Source organism: Rhinolophus sinicus, chromosome 17 (assembly GCF_057876585.1).
Source record: "Rhinolophus sinicus isolate RSI-liver-muscle chromosome 17, RSI-T2T, whole genome shotgun sequence".
In the NCBI taxonomy this organism is placed as follows: Eukaryota; Metazoa; Chordata; class Mammalia; order Chiroptera; family Rhinolophidae; genus Rhinolophus; species Rhinolophus sinicus.
Window position 1 is genome coordinate 210,822,501 of NC_142517.1, and position 20,263 is coordinate 210,842,763.

The 20,263-nt window shown below is 54.2% G+C and overlaps 1 protein-coding gene across 4 annotated transcripts in view; it reads left to right on the forward strand.

The window, feature by feature from the left end:
- The window catches only part of MLPH (melanophilin), a 36,331-nt gene extending 18,181 nt beyond the window's left edge, over positions 1-18,150 (forward strand). For 2 of the 4 annotated variants that reach the window (XM_074315615.2, XM_019740869.3), the window contains 9 exons: positions 483-687; positions 2,819-2,958; positions 11,113-11,295; positions 11,548-11,703; positions 13,197-13,289; positions 14,135-14,212; positions 14,615-14,672; positions 16,951-17,051; positions 17,711-18,150. In XM_074315615.2, the coding sequence (XP_074171716.2) occupies positions 483-687; positions 2,819-2,958; positions 11,113-11,295; positions 11,548-11,703; positions 13,197-13,289; positions 14,135-14,212; positions 14,615-14,672; positions 16,951-17,051; positions 17,711-17,782 (1,086 nt within the window). In that variant the 3' untranslated portion in view covers positions 17,783-18,150. Of the gene's footprint in view, positions 1-482; positions 688-2,818; positions 2,959-11,112; positions 11,296-11,547; positions 11,704-13,196; positions 13,290-14,134; positions 14,213-14,614; positions 14,673-16,950; positions 17,118-17,710 lie in introns of those variants that run through there. The other 2 variants (XM_088793972.1, XM_088793973.1) reach the window with 1 other exon arrangement.
- The last annotated feature ends 2,113 nt before the right edge of the window (positions 18,151-20,263 follow it).

The window sequence follows — 20,263 nt, forward strand, 5'->3', positions numbered from 1 at the left end:
TGTTTCTTTGGGGATGATGGCACAATAGAGGGAACCATCTGCAAGCCAGAGGAAGGGTGGAGGAGGGGTGTGCGGGGCATCCAAGGGGCTACCCCACCCCCACCCACTCTTGCCTCTCTGGCCTTCAAGGATTCAGATACACACAGAACAATGCACCCCACCCCGTAAAAATAATAATAACAGCATCCCCCCACTTCCTCAGGGCTTTGGTCTCTGGGTGCGCCTGTGCCCCGAGGCTGTCAGAAGTGTTTCAGACCCTTCTCTGATAGTGAACCCTCCCCAGAGACAGGATGCAAAAGAGGCAACAAAAGCTTTCAGCTGATTTCTGAAATTAAACGGAACCGAGTTGCAAGGGGCTAGAGGGGCTGGGTGTCTAGTGTTAGGTCAGTCAGGTGGTGCCTGGAAACCCTCAAGAAGTGGACAGAAAGATCCACACGCCAAGGGGCTGCCTGTCCTGCAGCTGACAGGCCCTGTGTGCTCAGGCCCTCACAGGTGAGCCCTGGTTGGAGCAGGCGACATCCCAGGAGTCTATGGTCCCAGAGGATGCTGAGGGCGGGGCCTCAGGGTGCCACCCCCGTCCGGAAGAGCAGACAGACAGCCTCTCACCTGCCGGTCGGGATGCCCTCACTGAGCTCTGTCTGCCTGGAGAGTCCTGCACAGAGGCCCTGAGAATCACTGCCACACGCGGTACGTGCCCTTGGCTACCATCTTCCACTCAGGCTCTGCATGATGGAGGGGGTTTCTGGAAAACCTGCCCACCACCCCTCTCTGGGCAGACACACAGGCTGATTTAAAGTAGCCCCTTCCTGCCATGTGATTGACTAGTGTGTGCAGACTCCATGGAACCCTGCTCTCCCTGGGCGGGGTACCCCCTTTGCAACACTCAAATGCCAGCATGGATGCCTGAAGGGGCCACAGAGCTCACTGCCCCCCCTTCTAGGGTGGGGACATGCAGATTTCCCTGAGATGACTAGGACCAGCAGTCACCAGACCGGGCGTCCTGACAGGGACAGGGAAGCTGCACACCTGAGGACTGGGGGCTAAGTAAGGGTGCAGGTCCCATCTGGGTAGCACCTGCCCTGGTCGGCCGTGGGCTCCCAGCTGTGAGCCGTGAGGTCTGTAAGTGCTGCAAACCCAGACTGGCTCCGTTTAATTTTGTTGTCAGTTTGCTTCTAATGAAATCCCGAGCTGCTGTCTTTTCTTGTGCCCTGTGGGAGTGTGCACACCGGGTTCGGGAGTTCAGGCACCCCATGATGGAGGAACAAATAAGGTTACAGACGCAGCACAGCCTTCCCACTCTTGTGCCCCACGTGGTGCAACGTGCAGCCCGCGGCTGAGAAATGTGGTTAAGACACTGTCTGCCAGGAAGCTGGTCCACTTTCCATGCTCCCTTTTCATTATATTACAGAGACCATAATCTCATGATCTCCACACCGATTAAGACCCTGCAGGCCTGGGGGGAGGGTAGGCGGGCGATACTCCCCCCTAAACAGTGAGTAAATGAATCTACATTGACCGAGTCATAGGATCCAGACGTGGACACACTCATTTCCTCCCACGACCCCAAATCACCCAAGATGTGGACACGGGGTTCGGAAGGTGGTGGGACAGGATAGAAGGGGGGGAGAGACTGGCTCATGTTGAGAAAAGGCACCTGTGAGACAGGCAGCTCTGAGCTTCACGCCTGGCTCTGCTGACTGACCAACTACCATATCTCATTGATTCTAAGACGCATTTTTGCCTCGTCCTTTGAATTGGGAGTATCACACTGTGAATGTGGGAAGAAAGGAGGGTGTTGGAGGTTGATAGGCAGTGTTGTCACAGTGCATCACACAGCCTGCACAGCCCGAGATTTAACCAAATACGGTACGCTCGTTGATCAAACTGCTTAACCTCCGTGCCTCAGGTTCCTCATTGTAAAAAAGGGGTGAATAATGCCTAACGCATCACAAAGCCTAACGCAGACATTCAATGAGATGGTTGTATCTGCTAACTAGTGCTGTGTAACAAATTATCACAAACTTACCGGCTTAAAACCATACACGTTTGTCATCTCACTGTGGGCCAGGAGTCCAGGCACGGCTTAATTGTAACTCAGCGCAGGGTCCCCCAGGCTAAAGCCAAAGTGTCACCAGGGCTGAAGTCTCACCTGGAGCGTGGGCCCTCTTCCAGGCCCACTCGGTTGTTGGCAGAATTCCCATGGCCTGCTGCATACCAAGTACAGAAGCAGCTCATGCACACTTGACTTTCGTACAGAATCTCCTGTGCGGCACCCTCGCCATGAGGGTCAACCCCCCACACTCCTCCTGCCCCCATGTCCCATGTGGCCATCCCGGGTGGGTACTAACCAGTGAGGACATACGGACAGTGAGCGTCCCCGCACTGGAGCCCAGGAATTAGCATTTCAAGCGTCCACGGTGACTCATGCCGACGAAAGTCTGCCAATCGCTGTTCTGGCAGATAATCAGGAGGCAGTGACCAAGATGAAAAGACTTCCTGAAGTCACCTCCACTCGCGGATACTTCCGGGACCCGTGTCTGCCACACCCCACGCAGGTGGAACTTGGTGTGGGGTCATTATGTTACATTTGCTTTGCTAACGTGGCTTCAAGATTCACGGCACGTGCTGGGGCCAGGGCCTCTGTATCCTTCTGTGGGACTGGAGTCTGCTCCTTTCTTATTTCTGTTAAGGATCTCAGCACCGTAACATCAAAGGGATTCCTTTTCTGTGATCTCTCATTTTTCTTCAATGGAAAAATCATATCCATTGGCTTTCAGCCTTTCACCCCAAATAAGCCAAACCCACTGTCACTCCACAGGGACAAACGTCATCGGGGATGAGCAGCTCCCCTCCCAGTACCTGGCCGATGTGGACACCTCGGACGAAGAAAGCACCTGGGCTCACAGGCTGGCCGCCCACCATTCCAAACGGAGAGGCCGGACGTCATCTGAGAGCCAGGTACTGTGGCTGGGAAGAGCTCCTGTTGCTCCCGCAGGTGGAGCCTTCTTACCTTAACACCAAGTCATATCAGAGAACTAAGCTCTCAGTGTTTCCCAACTGTAAGGTTGCACAACCTACGTAATAGCGACATGCAATGGCATCAAATATACATTGTTTATCAAAGGCAAATTCGTATAACGTAAGTGAGCCATTTTAACGTGTACAGTTCAGTTGCAGGTAGGACATTCACAATGTTGTACAAACATCGCCTCAGTCGGCTCCAAAACACTGTCACCACCCCAAAGGAGAGCCCGTCCCCATCAGCAGTCACTCCCAAGTGCCCTCCCCCAGCCCTGGCCACCACCAACCTGCTTCCTGTCTCTGTGGATTTGCTGTTCTGGACATCTCATATCAATGGAACCAGACAGTATGTGGCCTTCTGCGTCTGGTTTCTCTCTGCATCAGGTTTCCAAAGGTCATCCACATTGTAGCAGGTGTCAGCGTTTCCTTCCTTCTCAAGAATATACAGAGGGCGCCAAAAAAATGATACACATTTTAAGAAAGGAAAACTGTATTAAAATTGTAATACTCAATATATGCCGATAACAAAAGATGAATACAAGTCACATTTGTCTCTGCAATTGCAAGAGGTGCTCAAAGTGGGTCCCGTCAGCATCCAGACACTTCTGATGACGGCGAACTACTGCTTGATTATAGATAACATCGCTTAAAATGTGTATACGTTTTTTTTTGGCACCGCTGGTATATTTCATAGCCTATCAAGTATTATGTTTTTTACAAGAGGAAAAAATAATGTGTTACTTTATACCATTGGCAGACTTTAAGAAACTTCAGCGTAATGTACTAAAGACCTGTGAAATGAGAATCGTGTTGTAGACGCTGATTTATGAAATAACTCATCACAAGACCCCTTTGATACCACAGGTTCCCCTGACTAAACGTAAACCATGACCCTGTTTACAGACAATTGATTTACACCTGAGCAAGTACATTGTATTGGGGAAAAGGCAATCACGTTTTATATGAGAACATCATCACCACTAGTTTGACACAGTCACCCGATCTCTGATATGGCCCTGACTCCTATGGACAAAATCGTGGGACTGGGGCCGTTTTGTCACTGATGACCCTCGCAGCATGAAACCAAGCCAAGACGAGGCTGAGTGGGCCCTGCCCTGGAGGCAGACTCCTGAGCCCCCACCACACTGGGCTGGTCTCATGCACGTTCGCAGGAACCCGGGTTAGTGCAGGGCACAGGCTCCCTCTGGGACCCTCCTGGGGGATTTGGGGGGTACATTTCTGGAGCTCCCCTTTATGGAACCCCTAGGCCGAGCTCTGGGCAGTCAGGTGGAGAGACTCACCAAATGTTAAGCAGGATAGAGACCTCCCTGTGCAGCAGCACCTCGGCTGGCACAGGAGCCCCCAGTCCTTGAGCCAGAAGACAGTGGGGTAAAGACCAGACTTAAGTTGTCTATTTGCAGTAAGTTTTTAATTTAGCAACTTTAGTAACTTTCAGTAAAATCCATATCTCCCAGCTGATACTAGCCATCCTTTATGCCTCCTTGAATTATTCTCTATTCCATGCTTGTATCTTGCCTCTGGAATTATTTTCCTTCATGTATTTCTATCGACTCTGTTTACTTCAACTAGCATCTCCCCTAAAATGTCCCGTGCATCTTTATACCAGGGGAACCGGGCAGCATAAATAGTGCTTCCAAGGACAGCACGTTCTCAGCAGCACTGAGAACCAGGCAGACTCCTAGGGGCCTTTGTGAAGGGGCCACTGGGGGGCCCCGACTTCTGCCCCCTCAGAGCAGAGCTTCCAAACCCAGGACTCACAGACATGCCCTTGGTGCCAAGAGTTCCCGAGGACAGTGTTTTATCGGGGTGAGTCTGAACGGTCCTCCTGGGACCTGTCGCCTGTCTCTGCGTTTGTACCCATGGTTAGGACTTCAAGGGTAAGGAATAGTCAGGAAAGACTTTCTACGAATAATCCTCCTGCCAAGAGAAGGCTGGACACAGGATAGCATGCTGTACGAAGGATACGTCCAGGGCAGGAGATGGGGCCCTGGCATGCAACCCCCCAACATGGTGGGGAGTGAGCCCCCACTCCTGAGAGCCAGCCCCAGGGCCATCCATGCTGTGCTCAGGCCACAGACACTGCCTCGGTTTCCCCACAAAAGCCGCCTGTGCAAAATTATGGTTGTTCATTTTAATCTATGGCCTATGTCTGCATTGCATTTGCAAATTGCAAAATTTGGTTTCATTGTACAAGAGTTGAAAGCTCCAAGAGTTCATACTGAGTTTTACGTCCGTACGTGTCTTAGTAACGTGCTAATGCTGACAGTTGGAGCTCAAACGGGGGCAGACACTGCCCCCAAAATAGTTGCCACTTTGGGCAGAGGGAGAAGGCACAGCCAGCTTCCTGGAGGTGGCTTATGAGCACCTGGCAAGCACGTGTTCCGTGGGGATGTCTGTTAGGGTGCAGCAGCTCTTGACACCAGGTAGAAGGCAGGCTTGTGTTGTATCTGCAGTGTCCTCGCTGGCCCAGAGGCCACCCTCCTCTTCTCCTGGGAGGCCTGGAGCCACCAGGCCAGCACGGAGAGCAGCCCTGAGCCCTGCAGAGCCCATTCTGGCCTGGCACCTGCTGTCCCCAACTCCTGCCCACCTTCCCCAACCCCAGTGAGCAGGATCCAGGTTGTCGTCGGGATGGTTTTCTTTCTTCTTCGCTCTGGAGGTGACACTTCACAATGACAGTGTCAGACTCTGGTTGGGTTGGGCTCTTCCTCTCTGGGTCTGAAGTAGAGGCCACATGTTCCACGTGCACTGCACTCCTCGGGGAAACAAAGCCTGTCTGCTGGGCACTCTCCCCCAAGGGTATCGATCGCAATCTCTTTAGACTCTGACTGTGAGCAGAGCTCTCAATTACAAGCAGCCACTTGAGGGCCACCCCTGAGCGGAAACCCTAGTCTTCGGGCAGATGTGCCCACTCAGAGCCCCCAGTGCTGTGAAGTTCAAACTAATTACCTCCCGAACAATGCAGAAGCATCTTGCCTCCTGCAAGTGCCATGTCCCTCTTCTGAAACAAGGTGAGCCACGAAGGACATAATGGCAGGAAGGACACATTTGCTGGGCATGGAAGAAAACTGCAGAATTGATTTTCTTGTGTCCCCGTCTGGGAGCTAATAGACTCTGGTGACTCAAGAGCCTGTGACTCAAGGGATGAGGAACTCGTATGTTTAGTCACTTCAGGTTGTCACCTGGTGTGTCTCCTGGCCCACGAGTGACCCAAGCCTCTTGCCAGATAATGACTTTGAGTTTGATCAGCCTGGGCTGGTCAATTCATTCTTCCTGTGCTGATCAGGGCTGTGGTGACGGGGGTTATAATGACACGTCTTAGGCGTTTCAGGCCCAGCTTCCTAGTCTTGCCAAATTTGTCACCTCTCCTGCTTCATTCACAAACACCACACACACCCGTGTCCCCTCTCCTGGTACTGCTCCCAGGCTTTGTTTGGTGCTCCAGAACCCTTGGTGGGTCACGGTTCCCCCTCCCAGGCTATGCCCTGGGGGGGGGGTCACGGTTCCCCCTCCCAGGCTATGCCCTGGGGGGTGGGGGGGTCACGGTTCCCCCTCCCAGGCTATGCCCTGGGGGGGGGGGCCTTAGGTTTCCATCCACTGCTTGGGATTTGGTGCCACTCGGGATTTGTGTCCCGAGCCACAGTTTCTGTCCCTGTGCTGCAGAGCTTTGAACTGAATAAGCACGTGTCAGCGGGGGAAAGTCTGCCGGCCGCCTGGAGAACAGCACTTCTTCCCACTGCGCAGCCCACCCGGCCGAGGACACAGGGCCCTGAGGCCTGTGGATAAATGAGGTTGCGATGCCAACAAGCCTTGGAGGGGAAGGACCTCTGGTGCTTTCCAGACTGTAAGCCTAGCTCTTTGTGCAGGCTGACAGCCAGGCGGGTTCCCCCACACAGCGCGAGGGGGTTGCCCCAGCCAGCCCCTGCTGGCTGCCTGGCCGAGAGCTTGGGCGCCTGCCGGCCCAGCAAAGGGGGTGAGAGAACTCATCAGGGGTGAATGTGAGACAGCCTCAGAGCCTTGTGACGACAGCAGGGCTGGGAAGTCAGAGCGACAGGGAACCTGGGGAACCTCCCTGGGCCCTACAGCGCATCCGAGCGGCAGGGGTCTCCTTCCACACTGTGACTGTGTGCTCCGCACGGCAGGGCGACCTCGCAGGGAGGAGACAGGACACCCCTTGGCCTAACACACTTGTGTGTGTGTGTGCATGTGTTTTTGTGTGTCTGAGACTGAGACGGACTGGGGGGTGGGGTTGTTCTCAGCCCAGGGCCCTTTCTCTGCACCACAGACATGGGCCCAGCACCTGGGCACGCTTCTCTCGCAGCTCCCTAAGTTTGCAGGTGCACGTCTCTCTTGGGGCCAGGACGCTAGAAAAACAGCTCTAGGTAAAGCTGGAGCTGGGGCTGGGGGTGGGGTGAGGGAAGAGCAGGGTGGGGAGGCCACAGCTGGGCTGTGAGGGCACAGGGCTCTGGCAGGTCAGGACCTGAGTCCAGCCCACATGCCACGTGCCCAGCGATTCATAAATCTCCCCCTCCCGTCAGCTCCACTCTGTCCAGCCTGATGGCGGCATCAGCTCCCATGTCCCACACGGGTCCACAGCTCCCAGTTTACTTGGGAGAAGGTTCTGGCCCCATGAGACCCAGTAGGATTCACCAGCCAGACGTCACAGGGGAGCTCGTCACCTGTGGCCTCTGAGGAGACTGGGTGTTTGAGCTTCCTCATAAAAGTGGGTTCTCGTGGGAAAGCGTCCGTTACTGGCTCCCTGGAACTGGCACGTCCACGTTGTCTGCGAGGCCTGTGGTCGGTCCTAAGAGGTTTCATTCACACAGAAAATGACCTGACCTGACCGTGAGCCCGAGGGGGACGGCACTGGCCCAGGGGCGCTGTGGGGGCTTCGGATCCTGGGGGAGAGGCCTCTGCATCCATCCAAGCTCCAGTGTCAGCTGCAGCTCCCTCGCGAGAGGCAGGGACGATGTAGGCGCTCAGATTCCGGGGTGGGGGGTTGGAGCAGGGGGCGGCTGATGGGGTTCTCTTCCCACACCCTAAAGTCTGCTTTGTGGGCCAGAGGAAGGCACAGAGAGGCAGAATGAGGGAATGCCAGCAGACGAGTGAGTGAATGTGGGGTCTTCGTGGCTGTTACTAAGTTGGCACGTGATCTGTCACTGGGGCGAGCCAGAGGATTTGGGGCGCTGCCTGTGCTAGGACAGGTTCCGGGCTGGGAAGAGGTGGTGAAGGGACCAGCAGGACCCATCCTCGGGGCGTTACCTCCCAGTCTCAGGCAGGTGGGAGGGTGGAGGAAGGTAGAGAGTAATAAAGTGAGGAGGGGATTGGATGGTCAGGGCAGGTGCATTCATCCACCCAAAAAGCTGGCGGAGGTGCAGGATAGAGCCAACAGGTGGAGGGGACGGCCCTTCCAGGCGGAGGTGGAGCAGCGGGGCCAGAGGCAGGGGGCCTGGCTGCGTTGAGGCCGGGGAGGGGGACAGGAGGGGCAGAGGTCTCTGAGGCCATGGCCAGGCTCTGCTTTTTACTCGGGGGAGGTTTGAGCGTGGAGAACTGGTACTGGCTGACAATCCGGGATCATCCTGCCTGTTGTGCTGAGAACAGGCTGGGGAAACGGGAGGCCAGGTAGGGGGTATTGTGATGTCCAGGCAAGAGAAGGTGGCCGGTGGACCCACAGGCAGGGGAGGTGGTGGGAGGCGGTCCTGCGTCCCTGTTACAGGCAGAGCCAACGGGAATGGCTGTTCGGAACAAGAGAAAGAGGAGTCAGGTGACTCCAGGATTTGGAGCCTGAGCTTTAAAGGAAGAAACTGCCCTCCACTGGGGGTGGGGTGGGGGAGGGGGAGAGTTAAATCTCATCACCCACCGTAAGGTTATTTTGATTGTAAAAAGCAATTGGAATAATTTTATTTATAATTTTTGTGTTTTTATGGCATAACTCTAGTCATGCGATAGGTTGTGATGGGTGTCACCCACTGTCAAAAGGATGTCACCACAATGTCCTCACGACTTTGCAGTTTTCCAAAAGTCATAGCTACACTGTTCCTGTGGGTGCTTCTGGGTCAGCTTCAAGCCGGCGTCTGGGTGCATGCTCTCTATCGAAGCCAACACAAGGCTCGAGCGAGAGACGGGGCACCACAGTGCCTGCACGGTGGACACACCACAGACAGGGGACAGAAGTGCCATTGTCACTATGCAAGTTCGGGACCTACCCCAGGGCCCTAAGGCAATGCGGCAGTGTGGGGACAGAACCCCAAAAAGCAGTTTCCAGGCTCTCGGCCTCACATAGAAAGCTGCTGGCTCAGGTAGTAAATGGCCATCAACTGTGATTGCATGGCCATCAGCTGTGGCTAGTTGGCCGTTAGCTGTAACCAGTGAGCCATTGGCCACTAATATAACTGCTGTGGCTACGCCAGCAAAAAAATGGGGGCTAGCAAGAAGATGGTGGCTGAGCTTGCAAGCGGTGCAGCGAGGATTGTGAACAGTGTGGCTCCTGTTTCCTGTGTCTCCAACCCAGCCGCCAGAGAGAATATCGTGGTATGACTCCCCTATCTATGGCTCCGTGGGTGTTCCTTTTTGGCCTCACCATATACTGCATTCTTATGGGGGGAGCGGGACCAGAGACCCCGCCGGACTCCCCACACGACAGGCATTTCTAGGGGGGGCTGAGGTCACACGGCTGTGGTGCACTGCAGGCTTACCCTGGAGCAGCGAGGACCCAGAGACCTGAATCATCAGATCCTGTTAGGTGAAGCTGGCCAGGTGTAAACAGTGCAGGCTGTGGTCTGGGTTTGGCAGCTTTGGGGTGCAAAACCCTAGGAAATGGATTGGGGACCCAATTTACAGACACGGAAAACTTGTCCTCGCATTGTGGAAATGTCCACCAAGGAAAGCTCAATGTCTCGTTCAAAACAGGTGGCTCTTTTTTGGCGAGGATGTGGAGAAAAGGGAACCCTTGTGCATGCTGGTGGGATTGCAGATTGGTGCAGCCACTGTGGAAAACAATGTGGAGATGCCTCAAAAAATTAAAAACAGAGCTGCCATACGACCCAGCAATTCCACTTCTGGGTATTTATCCAAAGAAAACCAAAATACCCATTTGAAAAGATATATGCAGCCCTATGTTCACTGCAGCACTATTTACAGTAGTCAAGCTATGAATGCAGCCTAAGTGCCCATCAATAGTTGAATGGATAAAGAAGTGATTTTATATATATGTATTATATATATATAATATATGCATATACATACATATTATATATATAATGTATATACATACATTTTATATATAATATATATGTGTGTATATATATACTATATATATTATATATATATTATATATGTACAATGGAATATTACTCAGCTATAAAAAAGAAAGAAATCTTGCCATTTGTGACAACATGGATGGATCTAGAGGTCATTAAGCTAAGTGAAATAAGTCAGACAGAGAAGGACAAATACCACATGATCTCACTTATATGTGGAATCTAAAAAACAAAACAAATGAACAGAATAAAAGAAAAACTCAGAGATATAGAGAACAAATTGATGGTTGCCAGAGGGGAGAGAGGTGAGAGGTTAGACAGAAAAGGGGGAGGGGATTAAGAAGCACAAACTTCCGATTATAAAATAAGTCACAGGGATGTAAAGTACAGCGTAGGGAATATAGTCAGTAACACTGATAACTACGTACGGTGACAGACAATAGGCAGTTACTAAACTTCCTGTGTGCATCACTTTGTAAGGTACACAGACGTTGAATCTCTATGCGACACACCTGAAACTAACATATGTCAACTATGGTTAAAAATAAATAAGCGAACAATGGGTCTTAGGTGGCCCTGGGTGGCGCCAGGGTCAGCAGGAGCAGCCCAGCAGTGCTGAGGGCTGGTTCTGGAGGGCAGGGCAGGCCCAGCGTGGGCACTGTGGACTGGCCCACATGGGGAATACTTGGAGACCGAGGCTGCAGCAGGAGCCTCAGGTGTGCTCAGGGACGGGACAGCTGCCAGAGCCCTGCCTCTGGACACGGTGCTTACAGGTGACCAACCGGATGCAGACACACTCGCTTGTTCGTTTCAGTGTCCAGTTGCCAGCGAGCCCACAGACGCCGACACGGAGGAGGAGACGCTGAAGAGGAAGCTGGAGGAGCTGACCAGCAACATCAGTGACCAAGAGGCCTCGTCCGAGGAGGACGGCAAGGAGGACGGGGCAGAGCTGGACAGGAGCACCTCTGTAGAGGACCTCCCCGGGGCTGCCCCAGAGGTGAGGCCAGACAAAGGCCAGGGGTCAACAGTTTGTTACTAAGCCAGCAGCCCAGCCCAGGGCAGGCAGCCAACCCCTGGTGGGCACTAAGTGTCCCTGATGAGGGCCACACGGGGTGCCCAGCCCCTGGCTGACCACCTGGCTGACCAGCTCGGCGAGTGAAGAGAAAAGGGCATCATGGGATCAGGCCCTTGTTGGCGAGGATCTGCAGGCCCCCCGTGCTGCTCGTCACGCTGACTGCTCCCCTTCCAGGTGTGCACGACTGCAGGCCAAACACACAGACTGGCAAAGGAGCCCCCGGGCTCGCAGGACCCCGTCCAGCTCTCCAGGACCCCGGACAAGGAGCTGTCCAAGCTGGAGGACAGAGTGGCGGTGACAGCCTCCGAGGTTCAGCAGGTGGAGAGCGAGGTAGCCCAGCCACCCGGGAGCAGCAGCCCCATCTGGCTCCCCAAGATAGAGAGTGGGAGGGCCCTGAAGGTCCCCCGAGGGGCTCAGGTTTTGGGGCCCTGTGGGAATAGTGCCTTCCAGTCCTGTCTTTTTCCCATTTGCTGTGGGGAGGGGCAGGCAGGGTTTGCCGCCACAGGGGAAAGATGCTGGCACTCCCCACGCCCCATCCCATGAGGAGGGACTTCTCTAGAACAGGCTTAGATTTCACAGCGGCTCTGAGGCTCAGGCCCAGATTCTGGACAAGGGTCATCCTTTGAGCCCAAGTGTGCGCCCAGAATTTGACTTTGGGTGGGGGTGTCAGCAGCATACAAAGGTCAAAAGACAGAGCCAGGCCTCCCAGGGACAGCCAAGGTAACTGGGTTCTGCTCTGTCCTCCCCCTGGGGACCCACAGAGAAGAGAGGGTCTGCCCTCAGACTGCAGAGGGAGCGGCACCCACTGCCCACTCCCACTCCTCCACCCTTGAGCAAGGGCCATCGTCCCCGGGAAGGGGCAGGTCACCAGAGCCGTGCACGGGGCCAGCCAGCCAGCCAGCCAAAGGACTCTGCATTCACTTATCCCCTCGTGCCTGGCAAACAATTTTCAAACTCCTGAACGTGGCAGGCATTGAGTTGGACACAAAAGACACGGCTGTGACCATCTTAGACCCGGCCCCTGCCATCATGGACCTTACATTTTCAGTGGGAGGAGATAGATAGCAAACCAACGACCCGGAGGTTATTTCAGATCCCGAAGAGAGCTGTGCAGACAGGAAGTGAGGGTAATCTAACAGAGTGCTCGGTGGGGCTGCTTAGATGAGGCAGTCAGGAAGGGATATTACAGAGGAAGGCAGCTCGTGCAACAGCCCTGAGGTGTGTTGGTCTTGGTCTCTTCAGGAATCAGTGGTAAAACCCGGACACTGGAGACTGCGGAGGGCTCTGAGGGCCACAGAGAAAAGCTGGGGGAGCCATTGCAGGGATCCGAATGGGGGTGATGGGGCTGGGTTTCTGTTTCCAGAAGCTTCCTCTGGCCGCTGTGGGAGGAGTGGCCTCTAGGGGGAGCTAAACCAGGGGGTAGGGCAAGGGTGGTGCCAGTGGGAGTGGGGTGACTGGGAATGGTGCCAAAGGGCCAAGCCTTTACCCATAAAACATAGCGCCGTCCCTTAGAGCTGGGGTGTCACTCTCTCCCACTCACTGCCCCCCGCCCATCCTTCCTGGGAGCCAGACTTCTGACGCACTTCCAGAAAATGTACAGAGCCTCTGTGCTCCTGCCTGGGGGTGACCCACAAGGAACACCCAGCCCTCCCTGACAACCGTGGCAGATGAATGAAATGGGACCCCCCCCCAGGAAGTGCACCTCGTTGGGACCCCGATCTTAATGGGAAACAGCGAAATTAGTGAATTGGGGGCAGCTGCTCTTTCAGTACTCTGATGCTGAGATGGGAACTCCGAGTGACAGGTGTCTGTTGTTCCCCCAGGTTTCGGATATCGAGTTCAGGATCGAAGCCTTACGTGCCGCAGGGCTGACCGTAGGGCCGGCAGGAAAGCCCAAGAGGCGGTCCAAACTCCCGGTGAGTGGACCCCGCAGCACTGGGGCGGGGCCCAGCCAGGAGCACGCGCCACCCTGCCCAGCTGCCTCCCGTGACCTTGAACTGCCAGCCTCAGTTTCCTAGTAGCCATCAGGGAACTGTGCCATGTGGGAATTCTTTTCCATTTATTATTTGGTGTTTCTAATGGGAAAACGTGCCTAATGAAGGAAACGCAGCTCCTACTGTGAGACTCTGAAACACACCCATGTGCACACACTCGGTGTAAGTGCCAAGGAAGCAAACTGAATGGTGACAGCTAAAGGTGGCAGCTCAAAAACCTGCCAATTTAAGATGGGTGTGACCAGAACAGATGGGTGGGGAGGGCTGGGAAGGGACCTGCCCCACAGCAGGAAAGGAGCCCCCCATCCTCTCCTGAGTCATGTCGGGAGTTTTCAGACAAAATCACACTGGTGAGGAAATCTGACCAAATATGAAAGATGCCCCAGGAAGAGTCCCTGATGGGATTGCCAGGTCAAATACAGGACACCCAACGGAAGTTGACTTTCAGATAAACGACACATCATTTTCCAGTATAAGTATATGCCATGCACTACTTGGGACATACTTACACTAAAAAATGATTCAATGTTTATCTGGAATTTGAAGCTAACTGGGCGTTCTGTACTTTAATTCGCTACCTGGCCGCCCTGGTCCCAGAGCACCGGGTGGTGGGTTTGGTGGGGCGGACAAGACTTCTGCCTTCCCAGAAGTCCTGACAGAGTATGTAGAGAGAACATCATCCTCTGTGCAGCTGCCCTCCCCCTTCCTCCTGTGCCTGGAGGCCACACAAGGAATCATAAGGTACAGGCTTCTTCCTTCTCCTCCAGATATTTCTTCCCCGACTTGCTGGGAAATTTGGCCAGAGTCCTGAGGATCCAACTGCAGACCCTTCGGATGAGGTCAAGGTATGTGCTATTCCCTTTAGCCTCTGGAGGCTGGACAAACAGTAAAAGGCGGGCACAATCTCTCCAGAAGCGTGACAAGCCACAGGGTGGTGGAGAAGTGGGCCAGGGCCACAGCGTGGCTGCCTCAGAGACGCACACTGAGACGAGGTGGGAGCCTCACAGCCTGTGCCCCTGTGGCCTCCCCCTGGCAGTTCCCCAGAAGCTACACATCAACAGATTTGGTGCTTAATTGATTGATAACATGCATTTGAATAGTGTTAAAAGTTCAAGTATTGCCAAAGGCCAGAAGACATCTGACCTGATCGATTAGAATCTGGAAGTATGATGAGAAGCCCAAAATTAGCTCCCAGTGGCCCTAAAAATGACAATCGAGTGAAACCCAGAGATTCTTCTTTCTTCCAGGCTATGGGTGTGCCCCACCTTCTGAGGAGGGAGTTCAGTAATTCCCCTAAAAGTCAAGGTAAGAGTCACCTGCTTTCCTCATCCCCATGGGCCTGGAAGATGAGCTCAGGGGCATGAAAATGGCCAGTCCTGGCTCTGTGTTTCTGCGGGACCTGTGGGCTACAGCCGTGCAGGCTTCTCAGGCCCAGAGGACACTCCCGGTGCCACTCCGGCCACCCTCAGGGACCATCCCAGGGAGTCGGTGTCTGGGTACCTGGAAGTCCTGCTGTAAGCAGGCCGAGGTGGTGATGGTGGTGGTGGTTTCCATGTTTTGGATGTCAGCTGTCCTCTTACGGTGCACAGCTCCCACCTTCTGACACAAAGGGCGGGACATAATTCAGCTCCCTTGAGGTCTGGGTGGTGACAAGGACATCGGTTTTGTCCTGGATGAACCGCGTAAGGCCTGGCTGCCTCCACAGCACACAGCCCGGCTGTCGGGGAATCGTGTGTGCTCGTCCATTTCTCACCTGGCGGCCGACCACAGGTCACCAGAGGGAGACGGCCCGGTTCTCAGGTCAGGGTCCAGTCCCTCCTCTGTCCAGCGATTTCAGGCCCTTACGTCATCATGGCTTCTCCTGTTACCCAGGATCTGAGCTCTGCTCTCACCACCCCATCGTCCCAGCTCCACTATAGCCATGGTCTCAACAGGGAGGGCTTTTCATGTCCCTTTTCTGCTCACAAGCGACGGCCGGCAGAATGGAGCGGGATTTCCTAGCATAGTCTCCGTCCTTGCGCCGTTTGCCTGCCTCCTCGCCTGCCAGCCCCGAGGCCCCTCCCTCCACACTGGACAGCACGCCCTTCCCGAGCTCACGGGCTTCAGGACACCCGGGCAGACACATGCCTCTACACCTTTGCCTGGGCCGTCCTGCTGCCAGATCACTCCTTGCTCCCTTTTCCTCCCTTCTCGGCCTTTTGAGGTGATACCTCCCCCAGGAGGACCTCCAGCACCTCCTGGGGCACCTCTGCATTCCCTGCGTCCACCCACCTCCGTGCCAGCTCCCTCGCTGCACTTCCGAGCTCCCAGCACATGTGCAGGCCAGTCTAGGGACAGAGCTGCTGCCCAAGGCCCTTTCGGGTGAATTCAGGGCCACCAGCGAGGAGGGCGACTTTGCCAGAGAGACCACTTGCTGAGGGGTCAGCGGGGTTCTGGGGTACCACCGCTGACCCTGGAGGGGCGTTTCCAGCAGGTTTCATGGCTAAAATGCAAATGGAGTTTCATTTCACATAAGAGAACAAGGGGTGAGTCCCTAGGGCCATCTTTATGATGAGTTGTGTCCAGTCAAGAGGCCTCTTGCTTCCAGTCCAACACCTCCCCGCCAAGGCCCCCTGGAGCTCGTGGCCATTTCAGGATCTAAATGGCACAACTGAGGCTGCTCACCCTTCATGTATCGCTGCTGCCACCATGGCCAGCCTCAGTGGAGTGTGGCCCCCACACAGACGGGGCCTCATGTATCAGTGTCAAGGTGGGAAGGGCCACGTGTGTCCTCACTGCTCGGTGGCTGTGATCCCTGGGTTAGAAATTCCCTCCACAGAGGTTGGTTCCAGAGTGGGCATGTATGGCGAGGCAAAGGTACCCTGCCCAAAATGGGATAATAGAGTGGTAGGCAGTTAAGCCAGCTCTCGAAAGAAAGGAAGGGAAGGAGGGAGGGAGAGAAAGAGCCCTGACTTGTAGCACTTGCCAATGACTGTGCTGTCTGTGCCATCACCATGGCTGGTTTCCAGCTGTTCGCGTGATGTCACCGGTCATGGAGCCATGGAGAGGAGCTGCGCTCCGACACACCGTGAAGCAGTCACCTGAGTCAGGCAGGGCCACCTGAGGCCTGCAAAGTGAAGCAGGGCAGCTGTGGAGCCCTCCCCACCCTACATTTGCTCATCTGTGGCCATGAATGCAGTTGACTGGGATTTGAGGCCCGATGCCCCCATTTCACAACCAAAGCCCCAGGAGGAAACCCCTCTCCTGAGGGTCAGCGCCCCAAGACCCCTCAGGCCCACAGAATTAAAGGAGAGCAGCGCATGTACCCCAGACACTAGCGCAATGACGTTTTCTATTGTTTTGCTCATGTGAGCATTGCTGGGGTCCCAGTACGGTTTGCTCCAAAGCAAAGAAAGAAGAATCAGACTGAACTGTATTTGCACAATGGCTGAAATGTACATCCTTTGTTAAAACTATTTGATGCTGACAACACATCTCAAAAGGGGATCTGTTTTTGTGCTACGTTTTACATTTCTTAGGAGGCGAAGACCCTTGTCGGGTGAGTTGGTGAGTAATATGCATGCCCCCCCTGTTTTTCCCAAAGGTGAAGATGGTGAGTCCTTTGATCGGAAATCAGTGTACCGCGGGTCCCTGACACAGAGAAACCCCAACGGCAGGAGGGGGGCCGCCAGGCACAGCTTTGCGGTAAGGTCACATCCCGCTTCCTGGGGCATCTTCAAAATGCTGTGGCTTGTCACAGTTACATATTGATATTGTCTTTAGAGTAAAGAAAATTGGGATAAAGTAACAAGTAAAGTAAAAGATTTAAACAAAAATTGAAAACATTTCTTAAAGGTACCAAATACATCAATGATGGGTCTCTGGTCGCCCTGGGGTGTAACTCAGCTCAGAGAAAGACATAGCCCATGAGGCACTCAGGACTCTGGGGGTGGGGACAGCCCATGAGGCAGTGAGGACACTCTCCCCACCACCCCACCAGCTACCCAGGGCCTTGAGAAATGAAATGCTTTCAAATTAGAATGTATCTCCCCCCATCTCCCTGTGTTTCAGAACTTTAAATGGTCAAATACTTTCTATCCGTGCACCCCATCTGATGAGGGCCAGTGTCATGGACCCAAATTCATAGCTGGGAAAACAAAAGCAGAGAAGGGTTGAGTAAAACCCAAGGGGGTTGTCTAATGCCTTCTGACTCACATCTCCGTGTGTGTGTGTGCGCACGCCTGTGTGTGTGTGTGTGTGTGTGTGCTCATATATGTGTGTGTGTCTGTGCACATGCCTGTGTGCATGTGTGTGCACATCCATCTGTGCATGCTTATGTGTTCATGTGTGTTTGTGCTTCGCAGAAGCCTGTGATGACCCACCAGCCCGAAAGGGGAGGCTCGTCGGAATGGGACAGAGTGACAGAGAGGCCCTGACCTTGCTCTCCCTCCACCACAGCCATGTGTCCCCCATCTGCCTTGCACTTTCCACTCTACACTTTCCAGTGGAGAAAAAAGAATCACCGTCCCTAATGGAACCCCACCTGTGAGGTGACAATAGTCCTCAGACCAGCAGCTGCTCGCCCAAGTTCATTGACAACTTCCAAGGTCACCCCTGCCCGCTTGCTCTGATCCATGGGAAACATCTAAGCTGAGATGGCTTTCCTTTAGGACCGTGCTGTTTAAACTTTTTGCAGGACACACAGAAGACCTTTTCTAGTGTGATCTCTCACCCCTTTCACTGCTGCCTTTCTTATGTTGCTTTCCCGATGGAACGGAAAAGGGATGACTCAGGCATGGCACCAGCCGTCTGCAAATTCTTGACTGTCGCAGTGTGGACAGATGTGTGTGTGTGTGGTTGTGTGTGGGTGTGAGTGGAGAAAGAAATTGGGCATCGACACAAGTGACTGACTCATGACCAGCAGAATAATGAGGGAACAATAGACATTTCAGCCACCCGTTCCCCAACACACACCTATTCAAGTTTACCTGTGGTCAAGGGCAGACCACGCACATAGTAGCAAGTGAGCATTTGCCAGGGCCCAGATGCAGGCTCCGAGGACCTGCTGGGAGAGGCGGTTGATGTGTTCTGTACGGGCGGGCAGAAGACTGGCTCCCAGCCTGGCACTGCCACTCGCTGCAGTGGATCCAGAAGGACAGAGGGCCAGGGCCAATTAGTAATGCCCGCCAGCCACTTGACCTCGGGTCCATGATGATCCAAGTTCTCCTCCAGCTCAGACAGTCGGGGACTGAGGGGCACTTCAGGGTAGACACCCAGAAGTGTGCGTGTGCGCACGTGCACACGTGTGTGTGGCTCATCCAGTTGGAAGGGGAGCCCCCTGCGACCTCCAGAGCTGCCTCTGAGCATAGAAACAGTATCACACCCCCTCACTGAGCAAGGCTGTTGGCTTCACAGGTTCACTGACCTATTTAACACTCAGGTTAAATTTAAGCCCCTTCTGCAGAGGAGGACATGGGGCCCTGAGTGTGAGGCAAGCGTCCCCTAGGCTACTATGTGCTCCTCCAGTCTTTTCTGAAGTGACTTAGAGTCAGCTTAACTCGGCCCCCTCCAGTTGGTGCAGGAAGGCAGAGAAGCGACGCCCCAGGGCCCCTCACGATGAGACTTTCTCCGGACCTGTGGACAGACAGGTGTACAGACAGGGGGATGGCCCCAGCTGTACAGACTCTGCACCAGTAACTTGGTGCTTCCCTGAGCCCATCATGTCACAGTCACCACGGGGGTCTCGGTGACGAAGGGCTGGCCCAGGGCACTCCCGCACTCCCGGTGCAAATGCTGCTTTCAGAGCTCCGCCTCTGAGTGGATCCAATGACTCAGCTGCAGACCGTGTTGGGATGCGTGAAAAGGTGGACCTGGCACTCCTTCTCAGGACGGAGGCTGGTTAAAAGCTACAGCTTCCATCCAAGGCCAAAATGACTAAAAGATGGCTGTAGACAGAAGGGGTCCATTTTATGTGCATTCCTCCTTCTTCACAAAGTAAATTAAAGTCAACGTTGAGTTGCCAAGAGTCTAAGAAGAGACAGCCCGGTTGCCCTGACACGCCCCGGTGTGCTAGTGTAACAGGGACGCTGAGTCCTTGCACCCCAGAACCTCTCCACAGCCACCTGTACTCGGTTCACGCCCAATTCCGTCCACGGCCAAGGCCTCGTTGAGCGGCTACAGATGCACAGAGCGGCCACCTGGCGGCGCCTCAGGCCCCTCTAACAGCTGCCACCACTGAACTCACCACTTCTCCCATCTCGGCCCACGCAGCTGTGGAGCCAGAAACCCTGGCCCATGACCGCAACCCCACTGCTCACCCTCTGTGCCTCCCAAACCACCCCCAAACTCTCGTCTTTCCTCAGACTCCCTCAGAAAACAGGAAAAGGGGCAAACGCTCTCCCCTCTGGTAAGACCAGGAAAACCTTAACACCGAACAGAACAAAGACCACACGAGAAAGGAAAATTAAAGGCAGCAGATGAGGAAAAAAGTCCCAAATAACATATTAGTGAAGCAAATTCAGCAATGTATTAAACACACCTACTTACCTTGACCAGGTAAAGTCCTTCCCAGGAAAGCACAGCATTTTTAATGTTACAGAAAGTCGTGATTTCACCCACTAACAGATTGAATGAGAAAAACACAATGATCGTTTCACTCAGTGAAGACTCTCACAACAGAACAGAGAACCAGCTCAAGTCGGAGCTAGAAGGCATGGCGCCCAGGATCCTGGTGCCCAGGTGCCCGTGGCCTCTGCAGGTCGGGGTGGAGGGGCACTCCAGGGAGGGGACTTTCTTGCTCAGATTCAAGATGATATGCACCACAACTCAAGAAGCCACATGACATCCCAGGTGAAACACTGAATGGCCAAGGCCAGAGAAAGGCCGTGACTCCCCTGCCCTGAAACCCTGACCCAATC